The sequence below is a fragment of the Rhincodon typus genome, chromosome 20 (genome assembly GCF_021869965.1).
Source record: "Rhincodon typus isolate 14 chromosome 20, sRhiTyp1.1, whole genome shotgun sequence".
In the NCBI taxonomy this organism is placed as follows: Eukaryota; Metazoa; Chordata; class Chondrichthyes; order Orectolobiformes; family Rhincodontidae; genus Rhincodon; species Rhincodon typus.
This window is the reverse complement of record NC_063351.1, coordinates 10,824,279-10,843,209: the sequence shown is the minus strand read 5'-3', so window position 1 is coordinate 10,843,209 and position 18,931 is coordinate 10,824,279. Positions and strand designations below refer to the sequence as shown.

Here is an 18,931-nt window from a genome sequence, read left to right as displayed (position 1 = left end):
AATGTTCTCATCTCCATTGTAAATGGAAGACTCTTATTTTCAAAATATTGCCTCATTCTAGTTTCTCCCAACTATGTTGAAACCAGCACAATGTTAACTGTAAGAAACCTCTCATAAATGCCATTTACTGTCCTTCCTATTTGGATGGAGTTTGCAAACTTCTTTACGGCAAGACGTGTTCAATTCTTTTTGTGACTGTTGTTCTGTTCAGTAGAATTCCTGCTGATAACTTTTAATTTCTTTGACTTTAGGTCCAAAGAACTGATTAAGGAAGCGATCCTGGATAATGACTTCATGAAAAATCTGGAGTTGTCTCAGATTCAAGAAATTGTAGACTGCATGTACCCAGTAGAATATGGCAAGGACAGCTGTATTATCAAAGAGGGTGATGTGGGATCTCTGGTTTATGTAATGGAAGGTAAATGATTTGAATTTTTATTATTGCAACAACAGATCTAAAGGAATCTGCACTAATACTTCTTGCCTCACGATTGCATATTGTTATTTCTTAAATCTTTTACAATAAAAGTTAGCTGTTGAGTGGTTATATTAGGAATGGGTTCCCTTAGCAGAGTAAAAGGAAGAAATAATTCTGCAACATGTATGTGCTGTTTCTAGTGTTTTGTTATTATAAATGAGGGCAGCATTAACCATTACCAGTTAGGAAGCAAACTGGTTGAGCAGATCATCCACATGCTGTGAGATTTTCTTTTCATTTATTTATTGAAATTATTGCAGCTCCATTTTAGTGAGTCACAGTAATTTACGTGGTTTGATTAAATAGAATTGCAGAGAAAGATGATTTTCCGAAATGGTTACGCTGTTGCTTGTAATAAGCACAAGCTTCCTTCATCTACCTCTATCCGCATAACTTCCTATTCCCTCCAGTCATGTTTATCCAGCTTTCCCCTAAATGCATCTTTACCATTCACCTCAGTTACTCTGTGATCCCAGAATTCCATATGAGTCTAAAATTCAATTACTATTTTTGATGCTAATCATAGGCCAGTGTCTGCCCTGCAGTGCTTTGCAATAATTTCCTGGCAAGGGAGCTCCTGGAAATATTAACATTAGCAGCCTCTACTTGTCCTGACTTTTGAAGAATGGTGTCAGCCATGCAAAAGTGTTTTCAATGTAAAGTATGTGCTACCAATTCAATAGACACAATAGAAACAAGAAATTTACAATTTGGGGTGGCATGTGGACTCCGTGGTTAGCACTGCTGCCTGACAGTGCCAGGGTCCCTGATTCAATTCCAGCCTTGAGCGACTATGCGCGTGTGTGTGTGGAGTTTGCATGTTCTTCCCATGTCTGCGTGGGTTTCCACTGGGTACTCTGGTTTCCTTCCACAATCCAAAGATGTGCAGGTTAGGTGGATTGGCCATGCTAAATTGCCCATAGTGTCCAGGGATGTGCAAGCTACATAGATTAGCCACAGGAAGTGCAGGGTCACAGGGATAGGGTAAGGAGGTAAGTCTGGGTGGGATGCTCTTAAGATGGTTGATGTGGACTTGATGGGCCAAATGGCCCGCTTCCACACTGTAGGAATTCTATGATTATGTGTGTCTAACACCTACACAACAGGCAAGTCAGTTGCTTATAACTTCAGCTATACTGTCAGCTGCACCTTACCATGAGCTGATAATGAAGGAGTTGTAAATGCAGATGTTTAGACGTTGGCTTACTGAGGGGCTAATTTTATGAGAACATTGTAGACAATTGCACTGTTTTCAATGAACTATCGATTTTTTTTTCAATGTTGTCTTAATGTTTGGGATTAATCAGATTAAGGAAGAAGTAGAATTTTAGCATCACAAAGGTTTCATATCTCCTGCTTGAAATTGGATCACAATGATTATCCAGCATTTTTACACCAAACATTTTCTTGTAAGGACTATGCTGTGAGTTATAAATGGCCTACGATTAGCATCAGAAATAGTAATTGAATTCTAGACCCATATGGAATTGTGGGAATATGGAACCCATATGGAATTTAAGGGAAAGCTAAATAAACATGACTGGAGGGAATAGGAAGTTATGCAGATAGATGTAGATGAAGGAATCTTGTGCTGATTATAAACAACAGCAATTTAATGTAATGCTAAAGTAAAATTTGATCAAACTTCACCATTTGGAAGGAAATATCCAATGTAAAAAAATGATTCTGGTACACCGTGACATTCCGTATATTAACTTGTTTGACAGCCTTGTGCCTTTTTAAAGGTTACCCATTCAGTCCAAATCGAAGCTTAATTGTTCTGTTTTCCCATGCAAGTTGTTTTAGATTTGTAAATAAACATTCCCTCATCGCTATCCATGAGTGAACATGATTGAAAAGGCTGAAGAATGTTTTCTGGTAGGACATATAAACAAGTGTTGAGACAGCGGTCTAGTTTCTCCTCAATAAATTTGCAGCTTTTGGTATCATTTCAGATTTTGGATAGCACTGTCCTCCAGATTGTATGCGAGGATAGTTTAATTTGCAGCTCTATTAGACTCTAGTCTTTGAGGAGTGATTAACTTAGTGTCTGTATGATAACAATCATAAACTCATTTATAAAGAGTGGGTCTAAGATTTCATCTTGCATGAAAGTTTTCGTTCTCAATACTGTCAATGCTTCTGATCTCTCTATTCATAATGTTACTGGTACCTGAAATTAGCCTGCCAGATTTGATGCCAGTGCTGGGGTACATCTGCTCTGGACCTTTGTTGCTGATGTCTACCACATGTCATGGAAAGCTGCCAATTATTAATTGGAACCTGCAGAATCAGCAGAAAGGGATAGCTGAGGCACCTGTAATTCTAATAATGTTGTACAAAGGAGGATTGTTTTAACCAATAAACAGAACAGTGATCCACACATCTGTTCTTTGCTCAGTCAATATGCCTGTTCTCATCAGGTGTAGCCGTGTCAACAATGTACTGGGTCCGATTGAAGGTGTGGGAAGTAATTATTACTGAGAGCCATTGCCTTGCAAGAGTGGTTAGAGGCTTTAACTTCACAAGATCATCCTGTACTTGTGATGTCAAGTCTGAACCCAGCATATTTGGGTACTGGCCAATTTTCCCTTCATTCCATTAAAGTGATGATAAAGGCATGTTTGAATGCCCTTGTCCTTTTAGCCCCGCTTGTTCCACAACACACACTACAGGAAAGTAATTCTATTGAAATGTTGGTCTAGAATGGTGCTGACGTTTCAAATACTAATTGTGTGCCATGATGTACTGATTATTTAACCCAACAAGTAGGACCTGGATGTTGAACATAACTGCTGGAAGTCTTAAATTCTAATCAAATTCCTATCCTAATTTCAACTTCATAGTGTCGCTTAAAGAGGTATGTTTTAAACTGTAGCTTATGCATTTTTGTAAATTTGCATGACGTTTGCATCATATTGAAAAATGCATGTTTTGCAAGTGAATGTATCAACGCACATTAAACTGGCATTGCACAGATTTATTTCAGGAGAGTAAATAAATCCAACATACTATTGCCACAGTGTCTTGGTATGTGAGCTTACACTGACATTGTCCCAGAGCCAAGACATTTCAAATCTCCTTCATGCTTTCAAAGAACAGACTGGGTGAAGTCTGGATGCTAGATCAGAAAGAAGGTAATTAGCTACCAAAATCATTACCAAGTGTTTTCTGAGGACTTCTTTGCATTGGAGTGGGTCACGTTCTGTGAACTGATCATACTACCATTCTCCTCACCTGCGTAATAAAAAGCGCAACTGTTAGAAACATGAAGGATCCACTTTCTCACCCACGCCCCTCGCCTGAGGGACAGTGGCCTTCAGATGAAATCACCACTAGTCATCTTTCTGTCTCATGAGAGAGCAGCACTGTGGTGCTTTGGGACAGCAGCAACTTTATTAGAAAATGTAACAGGAAAAAAAAAGTCTTAAAAGCCTGGAATGAACAAATACAAGAAGAACACAAATATGAATCCACACGTTCAGACATTATCAGCACAATCAGAAGATGGCACAAACTTTTGAAATTAGAAACGGCACTTTTTAGATCTGAATCTTGCCATCTCAATGATATATTAGCACTGAACAGTCCCATGGATATAAGTGGTGCTATTTACTGGAAAGCTGCATCTGTGCATTTGAGGTGCTTGAATGGATGTTCAAGATCATTTGTCAGGATGATTCACAGCTTGTGGGTCAACGTGTTTCTATCATACAGTGAAACAAAGTACACAAAAGTTGATTCCATTTGAATGGGGTTAGACTTTGCTCCAAGCTGAGCAGGAAATTGTTGCTGAGAGACGTGTGGTTCCATCCTCTGTGCTCTGTGGACTGAAAGTTGTATTCCACGATAATCTATCACTTCCTCAATCAGTATAAGCTGGGGTACTGAACCTGATTCTATGAGGAATGCAGGAGGACCATGCCAGGTGCAGCACCAGGCATACCTGGAAATGAGATGTCTGTCTGAGGAATCATAAAACAAGAATACCATGCCAACAACAGAAGCAACTTGCTGTAAAAGGCTAAGCAATCCTCCAAGCAACTGGTCAGATAAAAGCTCTGCAATCCTGCCGCATCCAGTTGTAAAATGGCATTGGCAACGAAACCATGAATTGGAGGAGGAAGCTGTACAAAGCATCCAATGCCAATGGTGGAGGAACATCAATGCACAAAACAAGGCTGAACTGCTCACCACCATCTTCACCAAGAAGTGCCAAGTGAATGAGTTATCTTGGCCTCCTTCCAGTTCTGAATGTCAGGTCTTGTGTTTTGTTTTCATTTTAGTATGCAGTGGGAATCTTGCTGGCAAGACTGAGGATGGAATTGATGTTGAGAAGTCGATGGTTATGGCAGGCCACAATATTGATTTAGGGTTTACCCGGAAGGAACATGGGTTTCTGACGAGGAGGGAGACTGGCAGGTGCCAGTGTTCCCTTGTGCCAGGGTTATATCCCAAACAATCCAAATGCAGTATTCTGTGCCATGTTTCAGCTTTTTAAAAGGCATCTTAAATTCTGGATTTTTTCAAACAGTATAATGAGGACAGTTGTTGGAGGCACTTGCTATCCAGGCCAAATTCCTAGGAAGCTCTAATGTTTCTAGCTGTCACGGAGAAAGGAGCAAAAATAAATGTAGAGAACATTAACCAGGGGAACTGAATAACAGCAGCTGCAGTGACACTGGAAAAAGAATGAGTAATGACAATGACCTTGAAGTAGAACAGTTACAATGGCAAAAAAGAATAAGATGTGATTCATGTAAAACTCAAGTTCTGAGTCTTAGAGATACAAATCCCTTCACTGATACATGGTGACGTGCTCCCTTACTGTTTTAGGGACATTTCAGGATTGATTGGGAACAGTGTTTATTTCTGTTGCTAATTCATTCTCAGGATTTGGCATCACTGGCTATGCCACTACAGTTCTTCATTGTTATCTGATGGTGATGAGCTGCCACCTTAAACCACTGCAGTCCATGTGGTGTAGAGACAGGCACAGGGTTGTTAGTGAGAGTGTTCAAGGACCTTGACCCAGCGATCGTAAAGGAACAATGATATAATTCCAAATCAGGATGGTGTTGAACTGGAAGAGCGCTTGCAAGTGATTGTGTTACTATGAAGCTGTTGCCTCTTAGTCTTAAAGGCTGATATGATTTTTGTGTAAAACACCACTGCCAGCTTAATATCGTTTGAGTATTCCCTATATGTTTGTTCTTGTAGCGTATAATCATAAAGATTCGGGTTTTTATTAAGAAAGGTGTCTTGGTGTTTATTAACTACCATAAGACATAGAAGCTGAAGTTAAGATATTCAACCCACGGAGTCTGCTCCACCATTGAATGCAATTATGGCTGATCTGATAACCTTCGATTCCACTTGTCTGCCTTTCATCCCCAACCCTTGATTCCCTTACTGATGAAAAATCTGTCTATCTCAGCCTTCAATATACTTGAAGACTCAGCCTCAACAGCCCTCTGTAGTGAAGAATTCCACAGAATCACAACCTTCCAAGAGAAGAAATTCTTCCTTATCTGTCTAAAATGTGCGACCCCTTATTCTGAGAGTTCACGCTCGGGTCTTAGATTCTCCCACAAGGAAAATTTCCGACATCTACACTGTAAAGTCCTCTGGGGATCTTTTATCTATCAATAAGGTTACCTCTCATTCTTCTATATCCTGGCCGAATCTACTCTCTCTCATCATAAGACAGATCTACATGGGATCAGCCTAGGGAACTTTTTTGACTGTCTCCAATTCTAATACATCCTTCCTTAGATGAGGGGCCCAAAAGTATTTACAGTACTCCGGCAGTTGTAGCAAATTCCCCCTACATTTATATTCCATTCCTTTTGAAATAAAAGCCAACATTCCATTTGTCTTGTCTGTCGCCCTGCTGAACTTGGATGCTAGTTTTTTATGATTCATAGACAAGGAGTTAAATCCTTCTGCTGTGTTGCTTTCTGCAGTCTTTCTCCATTTAAGTATTCGGGTTCTCCATTCTTCCTGCCCACGCTACACCACGTATTAACCCTGCTCTAAGATCTCAGACTGACATATTGTCTGATTTCTGTACTTACTGACCACATGGAGCAACAATACAGTAATAGCAAGCAGGCTCTTTCTACTGAAGGTGAGGCAGGTACTTTTATAGAGGATCATCACCATATTGTTATATCATCTGTTTACCCTAAAAGGTATATTGCCTGGCTGATGGGTGACCTATGCAATAATGGAACAGAGGCTACAGGTTTGGAAGGCACTATCAAAGGAGGCGCTCACTGTCAAGTCTAACACGGTTCAACAGTATATCTTGCATGCATACACACTGCTGTTACTGTGCTATTTTGTTGGCGAGACCCACTACCCCCTGCCTGCATCCAACCTATCTCCACCCCACCTACCTGTCCCCAGCTCCACACATCCTCCCTCTCACCTCCTTGACCTGACACAACCTGTCCATCTCTTCCACCTATCCCCTCCACCCTTCCCACTGACCAATCCCCACCACCCCCTACCTGCATCCACCTATCACCATCCCACCTACCTTCTCCCAGCCCCACAGCACCTCCCTCTATTTACTTCCCAGTTCCCTTCCCCCTCACCAGTTCTGAAGAAGGGTCCCGACACATCCCTAACCCTAACCCTAAAACTAACCCTAACCCTAACCCGAACCCTAACCCTAAACCCCATCTCCTACCTACTAGCCTCATCCTGCCCCCTTGACCTGTCCGTCCTCCCTGGACTGACCTATCTCCTCCCTAACTCCCCACCTACACTCACCTTTACTGGTTCCATCCCCGCCTCTTTGACCTGTCTGTCTCCTCTCCATCTATCTTCTCCTTTATCCATCTTCTATCTGCCTCCCCCCTCTCCCTATTTATTTCAGAACCCCCTTCCCCTCCCCTCTTTCTGAAGAAGGGTCTAGGCCCGAAATGTCAGCTTTCCTGCTCCTCTGATGCTCCTTGGCCTGCTGTGTTCATCCAGCTCTACACCTTGTTATCTCAGATTTTCCAGCACCTGCAGTTCCTACTGTCTCTATCCCGACGCAAAACGTGATTTTCCTACTCACCTGATGCTGCCTGACCTGCTGTGTTCCTCCAGCTCCACACTGTGTTGATGTGTTTATCAATTTTTTTTTGTGAATATTGTGGAGCTTCTTGAGCGTTGTTGAAGCTGCACTCAACCAGGCAACTGGTGAGTATTCCTTCACACTCCTATTGTACCTTGTAGATGATGGGCAGATTTTGGGGAGACGGGAGGTGATTTACCTGCTGCAGAATTCCCAGCCTCGGACATGACCTGTAGCTACAATATTTATATCACTAGTCCAGTTCACTTTCTGATCAGTGGTAGTCTCCCAGGATGTTGATAGTTGGGAAAGTCAGTAATACCATTGAATGACAAGATAAGATGGTTAAATCCTCTCTTGCAACAATGACTTTTGGCTTTAATAAGGAATGACTATTACATTACAGTTAATATGAAAGGACAGTAAAGGAAGATAAGTCCAGCTTCAAGCTGCTCAAGAGTGCAAGAATATTGTTTTTAAAACTTCAAATATATTGATTTCTTCGAATATGTTCAAGGAACTAGAAGCATTGTAACAAGAATCAAGCACCTGGCAAAACATCAAACTAATATCGCCTCTGGATTTTGTTTCCATTTTGTGCATCAATCTTGCAAAGAGCACAGTGACATAAACATTCAATGATAATGATTCCTGTTCGCAGTCAATACCACAGATTCTGATTTGTGACTGGACTTCAGTACAACATCAACTGATTGTCAAGCGTTCAAAATGCTGTGTTTACATTGTGAAATATTTTCAATTCCCTTTAAATATAGCATTGTGTATAAAGTCCATTTTAGGGGCCTGTCAAATCCAATGGATTGAGGCAGATGAGTATTTTCTTCTCCTAAAGTCGTACAGGATTGAGGATAGAGTTGGCGTTTTTTGAGAATTTATTTCCTGCTCTGCGGCATCTTGATGGGCATAGGGGCAGGGGTGAAGGGGTGGAAAAGAGGGACATGAATGGTAATGTAAAGGGGATCAAACAAAATGGAAAGACAGTGAAGGGTCATCGGGAAAACAGGGATCACAATACAGGAGGGGATATGAGGGTTGGGGGGTGGTGATTATTGTGGATCACCGTTGGAGTCTGGAAGTCATTGCAGCAAATGCAAAATTCTAACGCTGACAATATTGATTTGAAAATTAACTGCACAATGATCAGTTTCATTGATAAATCGACAAAGCAGCACCCAAAGTGCGTTAGGGGTGAGGGAGGGACTGAGCAATGTTTTGTTTCTGAAGAGGTTCAGCGTTCAGGACTGGAATGTGATGCCTGCTGCAAGACTACTTGAGGAATCAGGAGTCCAATGATTACACAATACTATCCATCTGCCTTCAATTGACACTTAACATGTCAACCCAGGGTCCCATAGCTCTGTAGTGACCATTATAGGGTCTAGTCAGCAGCCTGTGGAGGGGTTCACTGCATTCAATGCTTGCCTCTCTTCCTTGGGGAAGTCTATGTCTGGGTGCCCTTGGAGAGGATATCTGACAATATGCTTCACACCTTTTGTGACTGGTGGGCACACGGGCTGGGGTACACGATCACCCTTCTCCCCTCCAATTATAATTTGATTAAAACTTGTTAGATTCTTTTGGAATTTTGAATTTTGTTGCATTGCCCCATAGGGGATGTTCCACTAACTTGGTTTGCATTGGTTAATGCATCTGGCGCATTGCTTTTTAATCTCTCTCTGGGCGAGATGGTCTGAATTCAAGTCCCATTTGCAACAGGGTAGCATTGTAACATGTCCAAACAGGCTGACTTTAAAAAAGCCTTTATTTTGTACCATCTAGTTTCGACTTGATCTCATGAATTTGAGTGAGCGTACATTGATTTATACCTTGTGATCTCCCAGCTCAGAGTTAATGAAGCCAGAACTGTAATCAATGGACTGTCTTACAAGGACAGAATTCAGAATGGCTATGTCTGCTGGAGTTTAGAAGAGTAAGAGGCAACTTGTTTGAAACTTACAAGATTCAGATGGATCTTGACAGGCGAGATGTGGAGATGATGTTCCCTTTTATTGGGCAATCTAGCACCAGGGGATCACTGTTTAAAAACCAGGCGGTCACTCATTGAAAAAACGGAGATGAGGCAAACATTTTTCTCTCAACGTCTTGAATCTTTGGAGTGTCTTCTTCAAAAAGTGGCTGGAGAATAGTTCTTGCATATTTTTAAGGTAGAGATAGAGTGAGGGAGTGAACAGTAAGGGTAGACAGGAATGTAGATTTGAGATTACTGTCAGATCAGCCACGACCTTATGGCAGAGCAGACATGAGGAGCTGAATGGCCTGATCCTGCTTCTTGTTCCATGGACATTGGCTCGAAACCTAATCTTCCCCATTGGTCATAGCACAGGACAGCCATATTCTATCACACATGCACACACGCACGCATTGGAGAGCCTTATGACAGCTGCTTCATGTCAAGTCCACTTTTGAGATGTTTTTGGACAACCTTACGTGAGATCAGGATGACTAATGGGCACAGAAAGGGGGACTGTCAGGCTAGAGGGTCAGCCAGCAGTAATACATACGACCAAGCTCCTATAATGTTGGTGGCAAGGAGCTGTCCTCTCAAGAACCACAATGCAGAACCACATGGAGCACACTCTGGTCTATGTGTGAGACTAACCTCTGAGAGGACATAACCTTGATGTTGTCAAGGGTATTCCTCCTTTTACTTGTATCAACAACAACAGCTGCTGCTACCAGCTGTTAGACAAACTCCAAAGGGAAATACAGCAGGACAACAGCCTCCACGGAGGTGGAGAACTCTGCTTGGAACAGGAACTCCAGGCTTACGTGCAGCTACCTGCAGATAACAGAACTGTACAGAAGATGAAGCAGGATCTCCCAAGCCATTGTGTCACATGCCTTTGCTGGATGAGCACCTGTGCAGCAATCCTATTCCAGTAACCCCAACGTTATTGTGCAACCATTGTGCAGTTAATTTTCCCAGGGCAGAAATGACTATTACGAGGGGGCATAATTTTAAGGTGATTGGAGGAAGGTAAAGGGGAGATGTCAGAGGTAGGTTCTTCACACAGAGAGTGGTGGGTGTGTGGAATGCACTGCCGGCAGTGGTAGTGGAGTCAGATACTTTAGAGAATTTTAAGCAACTCTTGGATAGGCATATGGAGGATAGTAACATGCAGGATATGCAGGGTAGATTGATCTTAGTAGGATAATAGGTCAGTACAACATTGTGGGCCGAAGGGCCTGTACTGTGCTGTATTTTTCTATGTTCTTTGATAATAGTCGCTCAGAATATCTTTGCTATTGGATTGTTTCAGGGAGTTACTGAGGATCTTTGTGGCATTTCACAGTCCTCAACTCTTATGCACACACGATGGGTCTCCTGAAGGTGAGTTTCTGAAGCAGGGATTAGTCAAGCAGTGTCATGCAGTACCCCTCAGACTGAGTGTTCAGCATCACAGTGGTGTGTGGCACCCTTCACAAGCTCAGAGACAAGCTTGGAACTTTCCACTTCCAGGATGACTGAGCTAGGATGAGAATGTCTTTGTTCTGGAAACTATTTGATTTACACAATTGCTGTCAGCCCTCTGCATCAAGAGCAACTTCTTCCCCATTATTAATCGACTTTTGAATGGACCTTTCAAATTTTAAATTTCACATCAATATCAATGTTTGTACATCTTCCCTGCGGCTGTAACATTGCATTCTTCGCTCTGTTCTATTGCCCTAATACACTTATAGTTTGATCTGCCTGTAATGCATGCCAAACAAAACTTTTCACCGTACCTAGGTACATTTGACAAGAATAAATCAAATCCAAAAACATCTCATCCAGCTCTACACCTTGTTATCTCAGTTTCTCCAGCATCTGCAGTTCCTACTATCTACCTGATTTTCTGTTTGAAATACCTGGACAATAAATAGTGGTTTTCACCTCTCCACCCCCCCTTTCAACAGTGGGTCTGATCTCCTCACCTCTGTGACAGCTAACATACATGGAGCAACTTGCACCGGACCAATGTTAGCATGGAAGCAGCTGGGATACAGTGGGAAGTTCCACTACCATACACTCCTGTACGTTTGTTCTAAAATAGTCCTTGTGTCAAATGCATCTGAGTCACATCAGGGAGTCTGCTCCCTACTAAATACTACCATCCTGAGCCTTACCGTTAAACACCTCAAACCCTCACCATCCCTGCAGTCCTGCAGAAAGCAGTGAGCTTTAATTGCATCCTCACTGACAATACTAGGGCTACAGAATATGAATTTACTCCTTTCCATTTGGATCCACACTTGGAGTAAATTGGAATGGTAATTTTGACCATTGCCCACCTCATGGCATAAATGTTATGTATCTTTTGATAACGCCAGACATTTGACAGAGCTTTCCATTCTGGACCCTGTCATAGAATCCCTACAATGTGGAAGCAGGGCATTCGGCCCATCAAGTCCACACTGACCCTCCAAAGAGCATCCTACCCAGACCCACTCCCTTCTACCCTATCCCTGCATTTCCTATGGCCAATCCACCTAACCTGCAGAACTTTGGACTGTGGGAGGAAACCAGGTCAGGCAGCCACTGGGTGTTCTGTTGGACCTCGGTCTCCACCCTATCTATGGAGGCATACCGGAGGGACCACAATGGCGTTAACATGGGCATGAGAAGATCCTACATTCCGGCTGAGTGAGGGTTTCTGCCTGATGCCCCACTGCCACTTTCCACAGGTTGACCATGTCTCTGAATGGCTGAGTCCAGAAGCACAGCTTCTGCATGGGGCTCAGTAGGTGCCTGGTCTCCTCTGACTCGGAGATTTTGGGTCTTGCTTCCTTCCCCAGCTAAAGGCACAAGTCAGAGTGTGCTCAGCACCTTGTGGCCCCTGGTCTATACCCTAGAGTACCCACAAAAGGCAGTTGCAGATGAACCTCTTGCTGTTGCACCTTCGACAACTCACAGGCTCCTCAGAGCTGGCGAGGGGCATGGGCTGAGCCCTTTTACACTGGGTTTCCCTTGTGCCTGCAGAAGAGAAGCAGAAATAAATAGTTCCTGAGGACAGAGAATAAGTTCTGCAGACCAATGTGTTTGACTTGGTTCACCAGAAGAGCAGGGTGTAATGTTGATTACTGGGTTGCTGGGTCCGTTCCTGTCTCCCCATCAAAATTAATCCCTGTCTTCCACAGCTCTTTCCTGAGGATCTTTTATACCCTGTATCTCCCCCAACCCCGGTGTTGGCCGTCCCAGCAAGCTTATGTGTCAGTTTCTCTGACAGTGAGGATTGAGTCTGATGGGAATGGATACAGGAGCAGTTCGGGAATGAGCACAGCCAAGGTGGGAAGATGAGTTGTCCCAAGTAGAAAATGCAACGGGCAGGAAGTGTTAGCAGTTTGAGGGGATGAGGTGGGTGTGAGCCCTTGACTGCACACTGTGCAGTCGGTGAGCATTTCTGAGATGCCTGTACAGTGGCAGAACAAGAATGAGTGATGCTCCTCTGACTGTGAGGGAGCAGAGAAAAGATGGTATTATGTATCCTTGCAGAGTGCAGGAGTTCATTTACTTCCTCCAGCTCACTGATGAACTCATAACGTTGGGCTCGTGTAGGTAACAAGCTGAGAAGCGTGTAATCATGTGTGATAACAGGTTCCAGTCATGGGCAGTATTGATGCCGTCTCAGAGACTTAATTTCAAAATAGAAAATCCTGCCCATAGACACCAGAATCAGGACTTAAGCAATACATCCAACATCCAGGACAACCATTTAAAATACTGTGATAAAGGTATAGTATTGTTTAATTTTAAATGGCCCATTGTAGTCGGATTAATTGGCAAGTCTAAAACTGACAGTGTAGAGCCTATGTGTAGATTACCATATCAATGTTTCAAACTTAAAATTGTTAGGCATGGTTGACGCATGGTGATGTTGGATAATGCTACATTTTTGGAATTGGTTCACAAGATAACTTGGTGCATCACTAGGAAGGCAGTGGCCTCATGGCATAATCGCTGGACTGCTAACCCTGGCAAAGGCAGAAGTCACACACAACACCAGGTTATAGCCCAACAGAATAAAATCCCAAAGTACTACGGATGCTGTAAATCAGGAACAAAAACCGAAGTTGCTGGAAAAGCTCAGCAGGCCTGGCAGCATCTGTGAAGAAAAATCAGAGTTAATGTTTTGGGTCTGGTGACCCTTCACAGATGCTGCCAGACCTGCAGAGCTTTTCCAGCAACTACAGATTTATGTAAAATCACAAGCTTTCAAAGCGCTGCTCCTTCGTCAAGTGAAGGTGAAGGAGCAGTTCTCCAAAAGTTTGTGATTTCAAATAAACCTATTGGGCTGTAACCTGGTATCATGTGGCTTCTGACTTTGTCCACCCCAGTCCAACACCAGCGCCTCCACATCACGTTAATCCAGAGATCCAGGTAATGTTCCAGGGTCCCAGGTTCAAATACCACCACGGCAGATGGTAGAATTTGAATTCAATAAAAATCTAGAATTAATGGTCTAATGATGACCATGAATCCATTGCCGATTGTTGGAAAAATCCGTCTGGTTCACAAATATCCTTTAGGGAAGGAAACTGCCATCCTTACCTGGGCTGGCCTACATGTGACTCCAGACCCACAGAAATGTGGTTGATTCTTAACCTTCCTCTGGGCAATTAGGGATAGGTAATAAATGCTGCCCTAGCCAGTGACACCCTCATTCTGAAAGTGAATTTAAAAAATCATACATATGCAGGCTCCTTGACACAGCCATCTGGCTCTCTTTATTCCCCTACCCCTTCTCCATTGCCCTGCAAGTTATTCGATTCCAATTATTTATCCAGCTCCCTTTTTGTAGTTATTTTTTAATCTTCTCTCAGCACGTTGTCAGGCAGTGCACTCCAGATTGTAAGTTGCATAAGCATGTGGATCCTCACGTCTGGTCTTGATCATCAATTTATGAATGAATGATCTTAAATCTACATCCTCTGGTGACAGCTGTTTTACTCGATTAAAAATCCTTCATTATTTTGAACCTCTCTAATCAGCCTCCCCTTCACAATTTCTACTGTTAAAAGCAATCCTGGCTTCTCCAATCTCTCTATTCTTGCTTGCCATGAGGATAGGGCTATTTTTACATTAGTTGACATCAAAGATTTCGAACTAACATGGGGAATGTAATTTTTCCAGTTCTGTTTATAGCAGTTCACTACAATGGATGATGTGCAGCTGGAATGGATGTTTTTCAATGTTAAATTACAATGGTTACTGTAAGTTAGCAAAATGAACTTTCATGGGAATAACGACTTGAAGAATGATGGGTATGTAATGCTCCTGTTCTTGAAAGCATGTTTGTAACCTAGTCACAGGAATAGCTCCAGGTTTGATATTTTATACTAATAAGGACGTAGTAGAACTGCTACAAAAATCAAAGCGCAATGTTTGTTTTTCACATGAAGCCTGCACTCTGTACCATCTTAACTTGACAGTTGTCTAACTGCCCTTTGCATATGAAGTTATGTGGAGTTGCATGTTGGTTAGAATTTGCAACGCCAGAACCAAACCACACAAACCTACTCACATCCTACATCATCTCAATCTCCACATTATCTATTGTTTTCCCTCATTTATCCAGCTTACAGATAAAGACATTTGCTGAACATTAATTGCGTTTTATGTCAAAAGTAAGCATTTATTTCGTCAGATGGGGGTGAGAGTTTGGCACTCCAATTTTAATGCTTAAGCTTAACAATGAGCCCAATTTTCACTGAGTTGTGAAGACTCAGAATCCTAAAAAATGATCAGGAGTGTCTGCCCCATTTTTAGCAGATGCCATTTCTGCTGGCAAGTGAAAGGTCAGAAGTCAGATGACACCAGGTTATAGTCCAACAGCCTACCCACCCCATCACCTCCTACCCTTTCCCTTGCCATGATGTGCAGGTGTCAGTGTTGGACTGGGGTAGACAAGGTCAGAAGTCAGACGACACCAGGTTATAGTCCAACAGCTTTATTTGAAATCACAAGCTTTCGGAATGTTGCCCCCTCGTCCGGTGAAGTCTCTGAAAGCTTGTGATTTCAAATAAACCTGTTGGACTACCTGACCTTGTCTACCCCAGTCCAACACCAACACCTCCACATCATGGCAAGGGAAAGGGTAGGGGATGATGGGGTGGGCGGGGCCAGGCAGCCAGATATAAACAAATAGCCGGGACAAAATTGCAAGGTGGGCCTTTTAAACAACCCACTTGGCAGTCCTTTTGATGGTCTTCTGACTGGGTCTGGGGCTAACATACCCAACGTCATGCCCGCATGCTCCATTTTTTCTGAGATGGATGCATTGAACTGGGAAATTTCCTGACTTAGTCCAAGCTGAAAATCCACTCCCTTAACCTTTTGAGCTGCCAATTTCTGAATGGGATGAGCGATTAACATTGACCTTGTCAATGAGGAGAACAACCCACGAGTAAATTTTCCGAAATAGATCTGCTAAAGACCCCAAGCCTTGTGGTGGCATTTCCTGAATTCCTGGCAAGTCCTTTCCTGCAGGGTATAGTTTAGATTTGTACAAGGATGGCAGTATTATTGAGAAGCCAAGCTCTGTTTCCAGTTTGGATTCAAGTGGAATTGTAATTATAAAGAAGGTGTTGTGCTGAGTTAACAAAAACCCCATTCCAGTGCTCACTTCACTCTTATAATGTAGACATAGGAGAAGCTTAATAGCACTTCCCTCTAATCCTCAAAGCAAAATTGCTACTTGATTTGTTGTTGACATGTGGTTGTTTTGGCAGAGAATATGCATGTTCTATCTTATTTAACAACATGTCAGCTTGTTTACCCTTTCTGTTTCTGCACCTTTGTTGAAACCCTCCATTCGCAGACCATGTCTTCAGTCTTCACAGTCACTGCTGTATTTCTAGTGTCAGCTTACAAAGTGGGGACAGACGGGTTTTCCCATTGGGTTCCAACATTAACTAAATACAATTACAAGAGGAGCTGAAACCTTTGAGCAGAAGGACAACTCAGGTTGTTCATTCACTTGTAACAATAATTAGGAAGACCTCATTTTAAAAGAGCACCTTTAACTCCTAAATCACTTCCACAAGAGTATAGAGATAACAAGGTGTAGAGCTGGACGAACACAGCAGGCCAAGTAGCATCAGAGGAGCAGGAAGGCTGACGTTTCGGGCCTAGACCCTTCTTCAGAAATGTTCCTGCTCCTCTGATGCTACTTGGCCTGCTGTGTTCATCCAGTTCTACACCTTGTTATCTGAGATTCTCCAGCATCTGCAGTTCCTACTATCTCTCCACAAAAGTATATTAATTTTTTGTAGTGTAGGAAACATAGTAATTTCAGATGGGAAGATTCTACAGACAGCAATGTAAAACTGACTAGGTAATGTCATTTAACAATATCAGAGAGAGTAAAATTTTTAGTCAGGACAAAATCAAGCCTCTCAATTTAGAGGCAATGCCTCTCCTACTCTGGAGTATGGTGAAAGACCTTGATTCAGTAATTACCCATCAATGAAGACTGAGCTATGACAGTGCAGTTTATCGATAACTTCAAGCTCTGGATCTGTGATGGTCTTACAGGATATTAAACAATGAAATTCTTCAAGGCCATCTCAGTTCATTCGCAGCTGGATAGTCAAACCATGTATAAAGCCAGTAACCCATGCCATGCTGAACAGAGTGAAACACAATTATAAAAACCCCTCATAAATGTTCAAATAGTTCATGAATGTTCATTCATTATCCTGAGATGTGCACAATGCCTTTGTTATGCAGCAGTGCACCATACCTGCAATGTTTGAGAGTCATGAGAGATTGAATGCAGGTCTGTTGGGGGCTTGAAGTAGATTTTGGATTATTTGCTTCGTGACTTCAAAAAGAAATTGTCTTAATAACAAGAGTGCAGATACATCTAAGCCCACATCACTGTGAAGTATGTTGTCACGATCGACCAGAAACTGGACTGAACTAGTAATATAAATACTGTAGCTATAAAGAGCAGGCCAGAGACTTGGAATTCTGTGGCAGTAACAACTTGGGACTCCCCAAAGCCTGTCCAATTTCTATAAAGTTCAAATCTGGAGTGTGACAGAATATTCTCCATTTGCCTGGATGAATGTAGCTGTAACAACACTCAGGAAGCATGACATCACCCAGGACCCAAGTAGCCCACTTGATTGGCACTATATCCACCACCTTCAATGGTCACTCTGTCCATCTCTGTTGTACCATTGCAGCAATGTGTACCATCTACAAGATGCACCTCAGCAATACGCTCAGCTCCTCAGAAAGTAGCATCGAAATCCATTGCCCCTAATCACTTAGATGGATGAAGGATGCATTGGAACATCACCACCAATTTTGTCTAAGGCGTGTGACTGCTTCCTGAAAAAAACATCCAGGTAACCCTCCCCCTCCATGATGTGTGGCAATATTCAAAGCTCAGACTCCAGTTTATGAGCCCTGAGCTGGAGCTCCTCAAGCAACCAACATTTGCTACAGATGTAGCCACTATGAACCACAGTGGGATTCACCAGCTCCATCAACACATCACTTGGCCCTGCCTCTCTATTTTAATTACTTGGTTTTTAATTAGTTTATGTTTAAAATTTCCCACAGATCTTTTAGCTTTTTAACCTGTTAGATATTTCTCCTGTATACCTTTAATCTGAAAGCAACATATATTCAAATTAGTAGCCATTACCAATATTACTGTTTGTTTCCTGCGGGCTCTGTGATTCTGGGCTTCAATTGCTCCTGTTAAAAAAAACTTTACAAGTTATGAGCTAAAACCATCACCACCCCACCCAAAAAAAAACACCACTTCCCCCCTGCGCTGAATTCCCTAAAATCCAAGAATACAATACTTACTCCTTCCTGACCATGTGAAGCTTATTGATTATGCTCCAAATCCCAGACATATATATTCACTCAGGCTGTACCTGACTGTGGGTATGATCTCTCCTTCCTCCTCTATAGGTCAAGCAAGGTGCCTGAGCTCATCACAGCTGTAAGTTGATGAGGCCTAGATATTGCCAGAAAATCATAGCATAGCCCTGTGAGCTACTGACAAACTACTGTCTAACAGCATCTGCTCATCCTCTCCCAGTTTGTTAGTCATTTGAAGGCCCTAGGTCAAGTGTGGGACACATGAGAAGTAATTTAAACTTTAGAATAAAAGCAAAAAGTGCAGCGGAAGTTAGAGAAACTCAACAGGTCTGTGGAGAGAGAAAAGCATTAATGGTTTGAGTCTTCTTCAGGACTAATTTAATTGAGGTAATTTAAATCTTTGTCTTTTGTGTGGAGCGTGTGCTAATGAATTGACCACATATCATGTACCTAGCAGAGACAACAAGGTGCAGAGCTGGATGAACACAGCAGGCCAAGCAGCATCAGAGGAACAGAA

General features: G+C 42.5%; 1 protein-coding gene across 1 annotated transcript in view; it reads left to right on the top strand.

Moving 5' to 3' along the window:
• Nucleotides 1-249: 249 nt before the first annotated feature.
• LOC109930658 (cGMP-dependent protein kinase 1) overlaps nucleotides 250-18,931 on the top strand; it is a 483,442-nt gene continuing 464,760 nt past the window's right edge. The window contains exon 1 of the mRNA XM_048608956.1: nucleotides 250-418. Coding sequence (XP_048464913.1) covers nucleotides 295-418 — 124 coding nt within the window. The 5' untranslated portion in view covers nucleotides 250-294. The remainder of the gene's footprint in view (nucleotides 419-18,931) is intronic.